Source organism: Siniperca chuatsi, linkage group LG16, assembly GCF_020085105.1.
Source record: "Siniperca chuatsi isolate FFG_IHB_CAS linkage group LG16, ASM2008510v1, whole genome shotgun sequence".
Classification (NCBI taxonomy): Eukaryota; Metazoa; Chordata; class Actinopteri; order Centrarchiformes; family Sinipercidae; genus Siniperca; species Siniperca chuatsi.
Window position 1 is genome coordinate 16,622,480 of NC_058057.1, and position 16,877 is coordinate 16,639,356.

The 16,877-nt window shown below is 39.4% G+C and overlaps 1 protein-coding gene across 10 annotated transcripts in view; it reads right to left on the reverse strand.

Moving 5' to 3' along the window:
- Positions 1 to 2,212: 2,212 nt before the first annotated feature.
- The window catches only part of utrn (utrophin), a 184,936-nt gene continuing 170,271 nt past the window's right edge, over positions 2,213 to 16,877 (reverse strand). For 8 of the 10 annotated variants that reach the window (XM_044169396.1, XM_044169399.1, XM_044169400.1 and 5 more), the window contains 5 exons: positions 13,665 to 13,826; positions 10,160 to 10,397; positions 6,633 to 6,708; positions 6,279 to 6,362; positions 2,213 to 3,623 (listed from right to left, as the gene is read on the reverse strand). In XM_044169396.1, coding sequence (XP_044025331.1) covers positions 3,466 to 3,623; positions 6,279 to 6,362; positions 6,633 to 6,708; positions 10,160 to 10,397; positions 13,665 to 13,826 — 718 coding nt within the window. In that variant the 3' untranslated portion in view covers positions 2,213 to 3,465. Of the gene's footprint in view, positions 3,624 to 4,855; positions 4,882 to 6,278; positions 6,363 to 6,632; positions 6,709 to 10,159; positions 10,398 to 13,664; positions 13,827 to 16,877 lie in introns of all 10 variants that reach the window. The other 2 variants (XM_044169405.1, XM_044169401.1) reach the window with 1 other exon arrangement.

A 16,877-nucleotide genomic window follows, 5' to 3' on the forward strand; every position in this document is an offset into this window, starting at 1 on the left:
TAGTTAGTAATTTACTCGAAAATGCCAATTCCTAAGGCATTCATAAACGTATGGTAGTCTGGCAGGTGTACAGTAACAAAAATCACATTTAATCCAATTTGGAGGGAGGACTTCCATGTAGGCTCAATTATAAAATCCAAGATGGCGCAGGGCCCGGAAGCTGTATTGCAACAGTACTAAAGTAGTCTCAATACTATACACCAGTTAAATAGCTTAAATAGCTTATTATTAGCCAAACTGGACATAATGGATGTATATATGAGACTCCCAGTTGTACCACGTGTTGTCATAATCGGTATTTAAATGCCAACTTGGTACATAAACCTTTTGAAAAATAAATAGGCCTTTTTAAAATCTCAATTTTAAGCTAACATGGACAAGAATTCCTTACAATGTTAAGAGGATGGGGAATTTGAACATTAACTGGGCAACTTCATCTGCTGAGAAAGATATGACTGAAAGCTCCACAGCAACTGAGTAGACCTCCTGGTGAGATTTTTGTTGCTGTTTCCAAGGTCAAGACAGTTTCACAGTCTCAACTTTTGAGCCAACATGGATGACGAGAAGTCCTCAGATGAATAGGCCATCCATGACAACTTGACAGCTCTATCTGATGAGGATCGTGTGATACAATTAAAGCTCCAGTTACTAAATGGGTCTTGAGTTACAATTATTTTGAAATTTTTTGATTTAGGTTACAGCACACTGTGCCCTCAAGCCAAACGTCACATTTTTCGCCTCAGTAAAGTTGTCTCATCACTCTTCATCCATTCAACAATCTTGTTTGCTGGTTTGTAATGAGCATTACAGCCACAGGAGGCTGTCATGGCAGTAGGCCTTTAGTCTTGCTGACTGATTAAGATTGAGGACATGGCTTGCAGGATGCTGTTGATTAGATCTCCCCAAGGTTGAATCTTCCATGTCAGCAAGCATCTATCAGTTCCTGCCATCTCCAAGGCTGCACTGTTCTGTAGCTGAGCCTCACCTTTGACCTCCATTTGGAGGGCCAGAGAGTTTCACTTACATTGTTTTCATGTAATTATTAAAACATCCACTAAATAAGTTGTGTTTTTTTGAACTGCAGAATATTGGATGGATCTTTGCTCAGTCTAGCAAGCAGACTGCACCTCACTGGAGCATGACAGTCTAATATACTAAATCACAGAGCGCTATGTCTGAGCAGGATTAAAATACTTTGGAAAGATTGCTGATAATTCAAACAATCTTGTTTTGAATAAGTTTCATATGAGCACATTAGACTGTTACAGTAATTAAACCAAATCCACCTTCACATACAGCCTAATTGTCACATTAATATTAATAACAATACCAGTACACTTCTTTTTGTAATCCAATAAGGAATAAGTACCACCTCTCCCTTGTGTATGCTAGTACACTACTAGTACTAATGCTTACAAACTTCTTTGCCTTTATAAACAAGCTGATTCCTGCAGTGCATTACAGAAATGGGAGTGGTAGACTAATTAAAGCACCTCAGGGAACCCAAAGGATGTGAGCACACTGTTTATAAGGAGTCAGAATATTATGTACAGTAGCCCCAGATCCAATTAGGGTGCACTACCACTTGGCTACTGTTGCATTATTTCCTGCTGGGACATAATTTAATCTGACAGGTTGCTAAAATGAGCCGATTTTACACCATGAAATGACTTGTGCGGTTAGATATGATTTATAACCAGAAACAGGCGACAGCGGGGCAAAGCAAGACCAAGGTTAATATCTTTAATCGAACATCACACGATCTTGTGCAAAATCAGTGCATGCGGCCACAAGTGAGTAATGCTGCTCAAATGAGAAAAACTGGGTTTGAAGGGCCAGAATAAAAGGCAAAGAGGCTAATTGCCTTTCATCATTTTGAGTTCTCAGTTACAGCTCAGCATGCTCACTGCAAACGTGATAATGATACAACCTCTCACTGCGTGATCAGTTCCTTTGATGAATAATAATGCTACGGCTCTGGCTGGATGGCACTGATGAGTTGGCAGTAATGAGGCCTATATTCCTCAAACCAGGTGTGGGTGTGTACGATGCTTTTAAATGCAGGGCAAGTGCTGCATATGAAAACACTTTAAGCAGTGGGATGAATGTCTGATGAGTGTTTATGAAATTCTGTGAAGTGATTCATCTATATCACCATTAAATCTACCATTACCTTCCTAACAATTAAATTAACAGAGCGGACACTGATGCGTACTTGTTATAAAAATTTTATTTAGAATAAAACAACGTAGCCATATTACACGTAGTGTGGTCAATCTATTTTACATACCTCAGGAGAAGCGACACAGTTCTGCCATGGTACGGTTCATCATGATTGGAATCATTAAAATCATCACCAAGATCATCATTAGTCTACAGTCAGAGGAGGTTATAGTAGTGTTCAGTCTCACAAGTTTTACAGGATAGCATATAGCACAACAACACAACGCAGTGAGGGACCAGTGCTAGAAGGCCAGTGGAAAAACCAACAACAGATAAAGTAATACTCATCATAACGGGTGGGTAGCTTCAGCAGGCCACAGACCCATTGTGGTACAGTAATACAAACGTTTTTTTTAACTTGGTATCTCCTCGTTGCAGTGTACACCAATACAGTAAGCTAAAGCTTAGAATGCTAAACCAGGTTGTTCTTATTCTGTAAATGATCACAATTGTTTTAAACAAGTTTACTTGTCTATGAGTCTGAGGTAGCAAGGCAATCATGGCTTTCCTCTGATTTCTGAACATATATCTTTAAAAAAACAACTATTCTACATAATGACGGCGGGCCTCTTACAAACCTAAATTCAGAACAACTTTTTATTTAAATCTTTATTTTTCCAAAACCTCTCTCTTTATACACACTCCCACTTTAATTCATCAACTCTTATCTCTGTCTTCCACACGTGGAATGACAAACTGTATAGGCACAGAAGGGGTAAAGTTTACATTAACAAATCGTAGCCGACATAAAGTCTGCCGGCATATCAATGCTTTAAAGGGGAACTTGACATCAAGCATGCTACAAGATAGGTCTTCAAAACAAAACAGACGCTTTGAGAAGTGACAGTCTGCATCTTCAAAATGATCCTTTCAGCCACTTCATGTTACCACTCAGGAACTGTGCGTGCTCCCAAACATAGAACAAATCCTGTGGCTACTTCCATTGACAAATAATTGCAACTGGGGGGCTGGAGGGTACAAAGCAGAGGAATGACATGAATGAAAAAAAAAAATTTAACAGTTTAATTCCCAGTGAAAGCCGAACTTAAAAAGAACAAAACACAAATCTCAAACCACCCTCTGAAAAACAAAAAAGCATATTTTACTATACAAAGCCCCGTGTCCATATACTCATCTGCATATCTAAACAAATCACTGACAAATATTGAACCAAGTTCAGGTACAATCTACACTTCATAAAATGTACAGTTTGCATAGTACAAGACAAGGTGGTAAAAGTAGTTAAGTTGTCTGGTCCTGTGCGTCTTTGGGATTTAGGGTCTGGGGGATTGTTTGTTTGGGAATGGTCTTGTCTCTTCCAACACTTACTGCGCGCACACACTCACATGTGTGCACACACAAACACACGCCATCCTCTGTGGTGACTCGCCTCACATCACCTGCAAAACAGAGAACACAAACATGAAATCAGCATGTTGGATCAGACAATTAAAACACAATGGTGTGTGTCTGGATTCAAGTGGGCCCACTGAAAGTTAGTACTCTTGTCTTTTTTGTTCATGCAGCAGGTAAACCCGCTTCATTTCTCTTCATCAAGACATCACTGTGTGGAAATATCAGAGGTCTGACCAAAGTAATCGGACTTGAAAGCTGGTAAATGGACTGCAGTCCCTCAAGCCAGTTATAGTCCATTAGGAGCTCGGCGTGGAGGAAAAGGGAAGAAGTGGGCGTGGATGGCACAGGGAAGATTTTACAAAACATAGCTGTCTTCTTAGAAATGGAATTAGGCACTCAAACCTATTCACCCATGCCTTTGCGTGAACACCAACAGAAAGAGTATTGAACGGTGTTTGTCAAGGACAATGAACAAAAAGAAGAGTGAAAGAGTGAAAGGATGACTCAAATAAATACCAGTAAAAGTAGTCTGAAGAGATGTAAGAAGTGTGGTTCACTTTATTTCCTGAAGTGTACTGAAAACAAAGTGTGTATTATGGGCATTATAGAAAGTCATGATGAACTTGATCTGACTTAAATTAAATGTATAATGAGGGGTAAAATGCTGAAAGCGATAAGTTGAAGTGTAATGGTCATTGAAGAGGAAGGTAGAAATCAGAGGGAAAGTATTTCTGTTTTGCAACAGCCACCACAAATGGATTTATAGCAAATAAGCAGTTTAACCGGTGTGTAAAGGTATTAGCTGTGTGTGAAGAGACAAGGCGTGCAGTTTGAAAACACAGGGAGCGAAAGAGGAGAATGGACTGAATGGAGGGGAACCAGTGCTGGGAAAGAAATTACAGTGGGAAGAGGTCAGTGGCAACAGCTTCTGTCCCAAAATGCACATTGGCGTCAGACCGTGGGAATGAGATGAGCAGCTAATGGCACTCCCCAGAGATCCATTAGCCATCTCTTTCTCACCACCAAATATGGAGGGCTGAGGCGGGTGAAGGCTAAATGGAGAGGAGCACTTTTGCGGCAGCAGCTGTAATTACCTCTAAAATATTGCTCTGCTCAAACTTCTCACACCTTTGCCAATTACTAAAACAGTGACCCGCAAACGCACACAAAAAAGCAGAGAGGAAGAAAAAACAGGAGATTCCATACAAGCTGCAAATACACAGACTGATTTATAGGCTTGCTGTGTATCTAAAAGTGTGGAAGAACCTCGCCTTACCTGTGGCCTTGAGGAGAGGCTCGAGGCTGTGGGAGACAAAGCAAAGAGACCATAGAATAGTTTAACACTTGAACTCCCCAGTTCATCTCTGTTTTTATAAGCCTACACTAAATTATTAGCCTCTGGGTCACTCCCACATATTCATGCACTCACTCAGCTCTGTGCTATTCAGTCCCGGTGCCTCGGAGCTGTGCAGGAACCAAATGCTAATAATGCTGGAGCATCTGCCAGATTAGAATGGATTTTTAACTAAAACCCTCATAGGAGTTTTGACTCAAAAAATTCAAATGCAATTTAAAGTCAGTGAGCTCTAACTTGCTATTCGAACATTTTTATTTATTTTTCTATTTAGTTAATATCCCCAGAGGTGGGTATCCTTTCAATTTCTGCAATAAAGAGTAATGAGGGTCTGAGGTTTTTTCTGATCATATCAAATAACTACATTTAAATGATAATCAAAAAATCCTCTAGGCTGTATTTAAAATCTGTTTGAGAAAGCATTTCATAATAATCAAAACTACAAAGTCACAATGCAGAGGAACCTGCATGCGATACACAAACCATGATTACTTTTAGAAAAAGCACACTCTATATACCAGTCTTCATTGAAATACAGGACAAGACCTTCTGAAATCATGACTACAGACAAGTGCACAGCTGCTCGAGCTGCTATCATTTATACATGACACTCCACAGCGCGCACACACACACACACACTACGCACAAACAAAGCCGAATGACAGCATGAGGTAAAAAAGAGAAAAGACCGATGCAGAGCAGGAGTGTGTGAGGTGGTGAAAGAGGAAGGAGAAAACAGATCAACAGAAGCAGCGAGAGGAAGTCCAGGTCATATTCAGAAGGTGGACGATGAGTCTAGTTGAAATTGTAGATGATGTTGATTGTATCAGGAAAGCACCACAGTTTGGCCGCTGCCTCAATTCTATTTAATTTATTGTTGTTGCGTCATATAGCCCTGGCATGGTGAACCCTGTAGAAGATATCATGGATAAACAAAATAAACTACTGTACAAATTGAATGAATTAAAAAGAAAAAATAAGGAAATAAGAAAAATAGGAATAAATGTAAAATTATCTGGGAGGACGAGAACCGGGATTTTGAAGGAAATTTCTGCACAGGCAGTTGTATGTGTTGGATTTTCATTGCAGTGTTGCAGCCCTATAATTTTTTGCAAGTGCAATAAAGTCTACTGAATTACATTCAGGTGACCTATACCTACATCTGGTACCCTACACGTGAATTTTCCCTGTGAGGGCTGAAGTATGAACAGTTAAAACGGACTGACATGCACTATTTTTCTGCTGACCAGTGTCCTTGTGGCGAAACACAAATCTGCCTTCAGAGACTGGGGAGACACGGTGGGAGAGAGAGGTGGAGGAGGAGGAGGAGGAGTGGGAAACTTACGACTGCATGCAGGGAAGGAGTTGTTAATCTGCTCCATTACATCTGCCAGGTCAGAGCTGCTGTTGTGGGAGTCCAGCAGCTCATCTGAACACACACACACACACACACAGATTGAATTTCAGTTACCACAGACACATTTCAATATGGTACCATACCAGAGTGAGCAACAAGTGTCTATCTACAGAGAAACAGTGCACAATCCTTTTCTGTGTTGTGAGCAATGTTATAACTTTCAGTGTCCCTGTTAAATGTTGCAAAATGCTGTAAAATGTAGCTTCTGCCACAGTGATTGAATTCCAATAACTGATCTTCACATACCAACATCAATGGCAGTGTGAGTATCTTGCGTCTCACCTGAGTTTTCAGTGAGTGGCCCTCGATCTTGCACAGTGGGAGAGGGCACACCATTTACCCTCGAGTCCACCTCCGGCTGAGAGAGAGAGAAAGACACACACACACACACACAGAAGAAAGCAAAAACTCCATTATTATAACATAATTATTCCGCTTGGCATCCGATTGACAACTTGACAAAATTAGCCGCGCTTCACAGCGGCAGACAGAGACAAGGGAATACCAGAGGACGGCACAATGAGGCTGTTGTTATGTTTATGTTTTCTCATAAACATGTCTCTGCCAGTGTCCCGACGTGAGTTTAACATGCTACAGTATCAATCACATTCAAGGACATTTGCGTAGTTAGATTTTTAGTGTTCTAGCTAATTGTTGTGTACTGAGTGAGTTATTTTATTGACCAACATGAACGTTTGTAATTAAAACCATGACACCCAGCCAAAACATCTAACAGACAGATATTCCTGTGTCCATAATAAAACACAATACATGCTGTGTCCACATTTAAGGCAACAATAAAACGTTTTTTTACTGAGGCAGGAGACGTGTATTTGTCTTGCCTTTCTATCCACAGATTTCTGTTCTTGTAGCTGAGCTGCTCATTTGAAAATCCATCTCACTTGAGACTGATGTGAATGACATTCATGTAGCTGCCACAGGTGCTGAAGTAGCAGTGAGTGTAGATGACCTACAATAATCTAGCAATGTTTATATTCACTATGTTTGTGATGGGGCCTTGTCTGTGTCAGATTGCCTCACTGTTCTTTTGGTTCATACTGCCATCAGCTGTTGTCTGCACTGTGACTTGTCCTACAAGTGCCCCAAGATGTCCCTGAGTACCAATGAAAAGACCATTTCAGACAAAGCGCACAATTCAGGCATGTATACAGAGATGTTCACAGATAAAGTGATAATGTGTAATCCTATTTTTTTCATTTTATATTATTAAACTTATTAAATCTCAGATTGAAGTCACGGCTGATAAGAAATTCTGATGAAAGAAGCAATTTGTCAAACCAACAAAAAGAGAACACAATGACAGTAAAAAGCCCAGTTGCTCCAAAAAACACAAGATCGTCTCTTAATCAATCAATTAGAGATTAGGATTGTGTAACGTGAAAACTGTGGACAGTTGATCAATTGGTGAAAACATGCTCTGTTGCTCTGATGCACAAAAGTGAACACTTGATGTCTGGTGACAATAACGGCAGAATCCCACATTCCCTTTAGCTTTTCAGCTGCAAGAAACCAAAATCAATGTTGCTTCCCTCCCCTCCCTCGTCACCCCTTTTCTTCCTCCTCTGCTTCATCTCCTGGTGCCCCCGGCGCTAGTAAAGGCTAACATGTTAGGAACGTCTCTAGAGCACAGGCAGTGTCTTGAGGCTCGTCTTAGAATAGCTAAGGTCAGGGCTTTGGTCAGCCTTCAGGAGCGTGAATTTAATGCGTGCCATCAAGCTGGCTGGGTTTATTAGTCTGCAGCTTGGCAGTAACGCTGCAGTTGATGGAAAGACATGTTGACATATCGTCAGGACTCCGGGGACTTAAATGTCAGAAAACAGAAGTTCTTATTTAGCGTGGGGTTATTTGTGTCTATGCAGGTAGTTGTGTGATCCATTACATTTGCATTTTTTGTCTTTCAGAATGAGCATCAGAATCACTTCTCTTCATAAATACAATAAACCAACAGGAGGTGATGTTAAAATGCACACAGGGACACCTTACCGACAGTGCTAAGACACAGCACAAGAAATGTTACATTTTACTGTCATATGTTTACTCCATAATGAGTGGTAGAACATACAGTAAGTAAGAATTGTACTTCAGTACAGTTTTAAAGTACTTCCACGTAACTTAAATATTTCTACTTTACGTTTACGTTACATTTTTTCTTCTTTCTCTTCAATGTATTTGACAGTTACTGTATACTGTAGCTGCTAGATATTTTTCAGAATAAGAATTTATATAGAAAACCTATGATCTACAAATTATGATACATTTTCATAAATTAAACTATGTAACAGTATATGAAGTAGTTAAATTTGCTTAAAATCATCCAGCTACAACAATAAATACTGCTAAAATGTTAATATATCAGTAATAATAGTCCAATAATATATAATATACTGATAATACACTGACATTCTGCTGATGAGTACTTTTACTTTTCAAGAGTCAAGACTCAAGACTTTTATTTACAATATAAAGGAGTATTTCTAAATTGCGGTATTGATACTTCCACCATCCAAAATATTAAGTTGCATACTGTATATTCAAATCAGTATGCTAACAACTACATCTATTGTCTAAAAAGGGAAATCTCCAATATGCTGAAGGATGGGTACACAAAAAAAAATCTGTCAAAATGTTAATCTTCATCCATTAAAAATCTGCCAAGTCACGTCAGCTGCCTTCCCCAGGCCATATTTGTTGTGAGTTATTACTATGCTTCCAGCTCCACAGCTTCCAGAGAGCCCAATACCTGCCCCTGTGTTTGCTCAGTCTGATTTGTCGGGATTTCTGTTTGTTTGGCTTGAGGGTTTGTGCATTTCTCACTTGGCACAAACAATCCAGCCTCAGTGAGCAATTAGGCCAGGCATAAACAAATCTGGAAGTTATTGATAGAGGGGCTGGGGACGAATGCTGGACTCCTGGATGGAATGGTAATGATGTGATTAGTATCTAATCTGAGCGTTGATGAGCAGGTTTTGTTATTCAAAGGCAAAGTAAGGTACATATTAATGTTGATGATTTATTTGAATGACTTTGAAAGAATCCTTTAATTTATTGAAATCATTCTATATCTCCGTCGCACTTTTTTTCACGAGTCGCACAGAAACAGCCCTGTCAGCTGGTGTGTGTGAGTGAGTCTGTGAACTGTGATTACTACCCTGCTGCTCCCCAACAACAAGCCTAATGAACTAAAAGAAAAGACAACTTATGGAAGAAATAAACTTCAAATCACAGTTGTGTATGTGCTATGCTCAAAACAGACTTCAAGGCCGTGAAAATAATCATTTCTCTGGAAAAAAATTATAATTTCATTTATTTTTGAAGAACATCACAAAAATCCTAAATATATCACCAGTGCACACTCTGCTACAAAGATGGGTCATATTATATTTGCTGTATTACTGTAAATGGAGGGGGGGGGGCATACTGGCTCCTCATTTTAAAGCTTCTAACTTGCCTTTATATCACATAATTGTGATTAAGCTACTTCAGGTTTGAAGTCATTTTCCATTAGTAGACAACTTACAACATGTTTGTTGTTTTCTGTCTGCTCTGCACCACAACTACAACCATTCTTTGTGCAAATAGCCTCTTCACAGCGGCAGTTTGAATCTTTTTCAAGCAAGGCCACTTTTCAGTTGTCAGGGAAAACTCCATAACAACAGCAAACAACCCAGTGAAATGACTATTTTGTTACGTATGAGTCTATGAATACATATCTCTGTCTCCTCTCAGTCATAACCTGTGGCTTCTTGGGATAAAACAAGCCCAACAAATTGGTGTAAGTGTTATGTCACCTGGTGCAGTAGCTGTCGGAGGCGATGGAGCTGAGACTCCAGCTGTTTGTTGTGTTCCTCCAGGATTTGCATGCGGGCCTCCAACCGGCCCTTGTGTTGTCGTAGCAGCTTGGCCTCAGCTAGAAGATCGGCCTCATCAGGATGAGCAAAAGTACTCTCCGACTCCCAGGGGCTTCCGGCAGGGGCCCCTCGCTGGCCATGCTGCTCCTTTAGCTGCTCATACTCTCTCTGCAGGGTCCTGGGTAAGAAGGGTTAGAAACACAACATGTATTTGTCACACCCAGTGGTTGAAGAAGTATTCAGATCATTAGTAAAAGTAGCAATACCACAATGCAAATATACATATAAGTATATAAGTCCTGCATTTAAATAAGGAAGTATTATCAGCAAACTGTATTTAAAATATCAAAAGTAAAAGTACTTGTTCTGCAGAAAAATGATAATGTAATGATAACATGAGTGGCCACTTATATTAAACATTACATCATTGGATTATTACTACTGTTGCCTTAATGTGTAAGTAGCATTTTACTATTTAAGCTGGTTGAGGTGAAGCTAGGAAGCTATCGTAGCTAGGAAGCTAGTTATTCTCCATTCTCACTTGGCTGTTTCTCCACCTTTGAGAGTCTTAGTTTTACTTTAAATAATAATTTGCCCATTTTATGTGTTTTAATCTACAGACCACCTAAACTTAGTTCTGGTTTTATTCAGGAATTTTCAGAACTTTTATCAATCATTATGTTACAATATGAAAGAGTTATTATTCTATATATATTAATATCCATGTTTATATTGTTTCATTTTTATCAAACTTTTAATCTTACCCAATTTGTCAAGCATCCAAGCCATTTCAAAGGACACACACTTGCCCTTGTGCTCTCCTATAGTTTCAGTGTGGAAGATGTGAATTTGGTTGATTTTGCCGTCTCTGATCATAAGGCAGTGCTCTTCTGGGTTCCCTTCCTCTCTCCTGACCCCAAACCCTCCACACTGATTTGCTCCCGCCCCCTAAATTCACTCTGTCTCTAACTTTTACTGCTTCAAAAACAATTTTTAGTACCAATGAATACCAGGGCCTCACTGTAAACGAGCTTGTCAAAGTTTTCTAATAGCTCTTGCACAAATGTTTTCGATTCTGTAGCTCCTGTCTGATATAAAAATTTGAAATCTTCTTCTCTGCCATGGTTAAATGAAGAAATAAGGATATGAAGAAAGGACAATGCACAGTTGCTCCCTTGCTCCTCTAAAAGATCTGATTTCAACCTGTCAGTGTGCAATCAAAGAAGCAAGGAACTCCTATTTTTCACAGCTGATTGCTTAATAGGGTCATAATCCTAGAATCCTCTTTAAAACCATAAACTCTGTGATTAGTCCCCCGCTCAGCCAGCCAGCTGAATCCTCGCCAGAGAGATGTGAAGGATTACTTTTATAACAAAATAGTGGAGATTCTGCAGCACATTAACACAGAATTCAGAGAGCTGTTGCGTCTTGCCCACATTCAACATTAACTCACTTCAGTGAAATTTCTCTGTCAAACCTGGAACGCACTGTTATGCTTTCAAAATCTTCCACCTGTCAGTCAGACTGCATTCCCACTTGGTTTTAAAAAGCAGTATTTCAGATGATTGGTCCGGATATTTTAGCCATTATTAAATGCTCTCTGTCTCCTGGCATTTTCCCCTCCAATTTTAAACATGCCACTGTTTACCCACTCTTAAGCCCTGTCTGGATGCCTCTGCTTTAAATAATTTTAGACCATTCTCTAAGCTGCCATTTTTATCAAGGATTTTAGAAAACACGGTATCAACTCCATTGATTTCTTTTATGAACAACAATCAAATTTTTTAAAAATGTCAATCTGGTTTTCGCTCTCTACACAGCACTGAGACTGCTCTGGTCAAAGTCACCGATGACTTATTGATTGCAGCTGACACAGGCCCGTACTCCATTTTAATTCTCCTTGACCTCAGCTCAGCCTTTGACACAGTGGACCACAATGTCTTAATCAACCATCTGAAAAACTATGTTGGCACCAGTGATGTGGCTCTTTAGTGATTCTGTATTATTTTTATGTACAAATGTACATGTATGTACATATGCATATTTCTGTATGTATGTACTGGCAGGTGACAAATTAAAGGAAAAACCTGAACAAATAAAACATAAGACAGAATGCAGATGCTTCAATTCAGTATGGGTCTGGTCTGGTAAATGTGAAATGTGAATTATACGGTATGGCCTTCACAGTCACCAACTCTCAACCCAACTGAACACCTTTGGGAGAACTGGACCGAGTATGTACATGTATGTCTACTGTACAGTATGTATATGGCAATGCTTCTGTAACTGTACAGTATGTACAGTATCTGTGCATGTATTTGTATTTATGTACACTACGTAATGTATAAATACACAAGTATTCCTATGTATTTGTGAATTCACAGTATGCCTGTATATGTATCTTATACTATTTTCTTTTTTATGACACTATGTAAGGGTACTCTTGTAATGCTTTTAATATTATATTTAATATTGTATATACTTGTTTAGTAGTAGGACTTGTAGCCATGTGTAACCATTCATTTTACAGTGTTGTATTCCTGGGAGCCTTGTATAAATAGATCAGAGGACTTGTAGTCCTGAGAGCTGGGCTTTATTGTTATTATTACATCTTTGCCATGTTTCATATATATCAGTGCTGTGCTGCAAGTGCTAGCCTTAGAGGGGGCTTCTCTCTTGAGTGATACTTCCTATGGTTAAATATTTATTACAAACAAACAAATATGGTTAAATATTATTATTATCATTATTATTATTATTATAATCATCACTGAAAGACTCTCAAACAGAGCATTCAAAAGCTCCTTCCTGAACCCTCACAGTGGGGTGCCACACAAAAATGCCAGTAATGTTTACCTCTGCTTTCTGCTTTCTCAGTGAAATCCTATTTGAAGTGGATAGACAAACATAAAGGACCCCCCAACAAATCTCTCGCCTCACCCTCTCTCTCCATAAGAACCATAAGCTGCTGTGCTTTACCTAAGTTGGCATTTATGAGCCTGGCAGTAAAGCTCTCTCTCTCCTCCTCGCTCTCCCGGAGCGCCTGTGTATGTGTGTAATCAGTGTTAAATCACTCCAGTCGAGCCACTGGCTGTGCAAAAGCACCTCTACAACAATAGATCGTACAGTGACTCTGTCTCTAAGCCATCTCCATTTACTAATCAAACCGGGGAAGGACTTGGCATGTAAGACAGACTGGGGGTACAGGAAGTGTGTGTATGTTTATGCATTGTGCACTGGAGTGTGACAATGAGCACATGTACTCGAATGACGCCAAGAAGCTGTGAGTAAACATAAGCGCGACTAAGAAAAGAAAAGATGATTGTGCATCTTAAGAAGATTGTCCAAACATAAGCGATATCCTCCCTATATTTTGGGTCTTAACCAACCTCTTTCCACACTGAATTCTCTCAGGTTTCTTTAACAGACATTTCTAATGCTTTACCTCTGCTCCTCCTCCAGACGTGCTATGATCCGCTCCAGCTCGCCTCGTTCTTCCCTCTCTACGGCCTGTAGGATCTGGGCAGGACTCTGGGGCTGACTGCAGGGGGAGCCCTCCCCTCCCAGCGTCTGACAGTACTGCAGGATCAGGGCATGCTCGTCGTCCCTGTGGAAGTGAGTGTGGAGTCATGTGATGAGTGAGGAGCCCAAACATCTTGTTCCTGTTAGTCAATTCAATTCACCTTCTGTTCAGTTAGGGAGGACTTGAACGATGTACAACTGAAAAAAATGTTTGCAGTCTAAAAGAATTATGGTAACTACTCATAGCAAATCATTATGTTCGGAATGGATGCTTGGAAATTACCATATAACACAGTACTGCTCTACAAAGGCAGAGAGCGGTAACAACAGAAGCAGTGAGACTGAGAAAAATTGTTTAAAGTTGAATGAATGTGTGTAATTCTTTCATTTAACACCTGTTTAGGCTGATTAAGAACCTACATTAACTGCCACAGAAACTACATAAGACCTACAGTAAAAAATGCAGATACTGAGAAAACAGTATCTACAAAAATCTGTTCTCTCACCATTCCTGTCTATTCAAACTAGTTATTTTTTTCCAAAAGGAAATAAACACATTACTGATTAATTACAGTCCATAATTATAGCGATGAAATGTCTGTTTTGCTAGTCTGTCTACAATTAATAACAATAAACTGACATCAATAATTAATTAATCTTTAACTGAATACATTTAAACAAGAGATTTAAAGGTAGCTCATCTACACCAAATTGCATAAATTCCAGTGAAGTCAGAAGCTGAGATGGCAGTAACTGTTGCTCTGCTAAGCTAGTTACCTTTACTCCTTACTTCCTTAGAATTACAGCTAAGGAAAAATCAGTGAGTACATTTACTTTTAGTTTAGTTTTAGTTGTGGCTATGTCCCCTGCTAGCTTTCACTTGATATAGCTTTTTCTGCTTTAGCATTAGTTGTGACAATTTTATATGCTGTTTTCAGGAAAACTGTAAATGATTTCTAGGGCATAGTAATATTTTATATGTCAAAACAAATGCCAAAAATTCTGATTCCAGTCTTAAATCCATTTTGATCAAATATTTGGCTGCTGCCTTTTGGCTTCATAGGACAGAGAAGATCTCTACATTTGAACAAAGATGAAGCTGAACTGCAACCCTGTAGATGGGGTGCCAACCCTGCACCAATGAAGTGCAGGGTTGGCACAATATCATTGGACCAGTAAAGTTGCTGAACTGATGCCACTACAGTGTTTAATTGTCTTCTTTCACGAATCACTGTCAGAGGACAACAAATAGCCTAAGGTGGTAACAAATGCACTGAGAAAAAAGCCAGCTTACTGTAAATACAAATAAAAACTGCAGCTTCCAAGCACCTAATCTAAACAAAGATTGTGGTAGCTGCCATAATATATATATAAGATCTTCAGCTATTGTATGTCTGCTTTGCTGTAAGCCCCACAATCTGTGGTGTCAGTCTATCTATCTGATAACTGGAATAAGGGAGGGCTGTGAGGAGATGGAGGGAGCAGAGAAGAGAAGGAACCTGGCAGACAGATGGAAAGATATGGAGGGAGGGAAGGAGAAATTGCTGCAGGTGTCTGCTGTTGTGTATCTGTATGTGTGTGTACGTGTCCGTCTCTTTATGTGCTATCTCAGTGATCTGAAAGGGGGTGGCAGGTCTTGCCAAAGCCCAGCTGTCACCTTCCTTCTGAAACACAACCTGAGCCTTGAAGACTAAAACCTGACAACCACACACACAAAAAAAGATGGCAGACTGTTATATAAAAGTCCTTTCCATTGCTAAAGTGAATGTCATTTCCAGAGCCCGTTTGATAGCTTGAAATGGAGTTTGGCTGAGAAAGTTTAGTGGCATGGTGGCTCCACATGTGGCTTTCTATCCACTACTGACTTTATTGCGGCTTTTTTTTTTTTATGGATTCAGCCTGTCCAAATATCTAGCAGTGCTGAGGCTGTCATTCTGTGACATTAATATCCTACAGTTATGTAAGGATTCCCTTTTAGATAAAAGAATATATCTGGACTATAAGAACAAAAATATTTACTATATATACACTTCTAGTACTTATAATAATATATACTATAGATAGAACTATTTTTTTTTATCACAATGTGGGTTATTTTTGCAGCTTTGGCCATTGCTTCTATCGGTTGTGACAACATTTTACTCATCATACTACTTGCTGAGATCTGGGTCCAACAGGGAAACAAAACACAGGTGTGCAGGCAATCAGACAGGTTTTGAAATAAACCAACAATATGGCCAGATTATCAAATCTACTTAATTTGAAAGTAAAAACAAAAGTGAGCAAACCTGAAATGTCATTTCTAATCCATCAGTGCACAGAAAAACTGTGTATGTGCACAACTATGTTAACTATGGTGGGTTGGTTTGATCATATTAAATCGATAGATACGGTATTTCAATCTGCCTAAAAACCCATTAGACCAATTAAAAGGCAGGTAATTTAGTTTAGGTAGGTGCAATTTCCTTTACATCACCAATAGCAACGACCATGACATGAAAATCAAGAATCAGCATTCATTTGGGTTTTTGGAGCTGTTCTTTATTTGCTTTATGTGTCGTGACAGAATACTGAACTGACCTCTATGAGCTAAAAACTGTGCTGTGCTTTAAGCCACACTTCAGTCAGTGATATCCAGGCAGGCACTCTTGGCACCATTTAAAATACACAGTTACTTGCTATAAACTTAGTTCACACACACTCTTATCAGGGCCAGACCATAACTGAGTGCATAATCCTTAACTATAATGAGTAAGTCAATCAAATACGCTCTGTAGAGCAAGCTGGCAAACTGAAATATCTCAGGTTTTACATAAGACACCCTTGAATTTCACCATAGAAGACAATAAATGAGTATTCAGAAAATATCCAAAATGCCATTATTACCACATGTATAGTAAGAGAGGTTACAAATAGGAAACTTGCTCTTTCTCAGAGATGACATGAATTATACTATTTCATGACCAAGGACTGAGGCGAGCGGATAGCTAATGAAAGCTAAACAGAATGAGGCTTTCACCTCTTTCACCTCATTTAAGGACCAATTGGCCAAGCCAGTAGCCTTCCATGTACGCTGAAGAAAAAAGGTTTCAGTCATTAATCAGCCTAAGCTGCTTGTGTGATTTGTAGCCTAAGT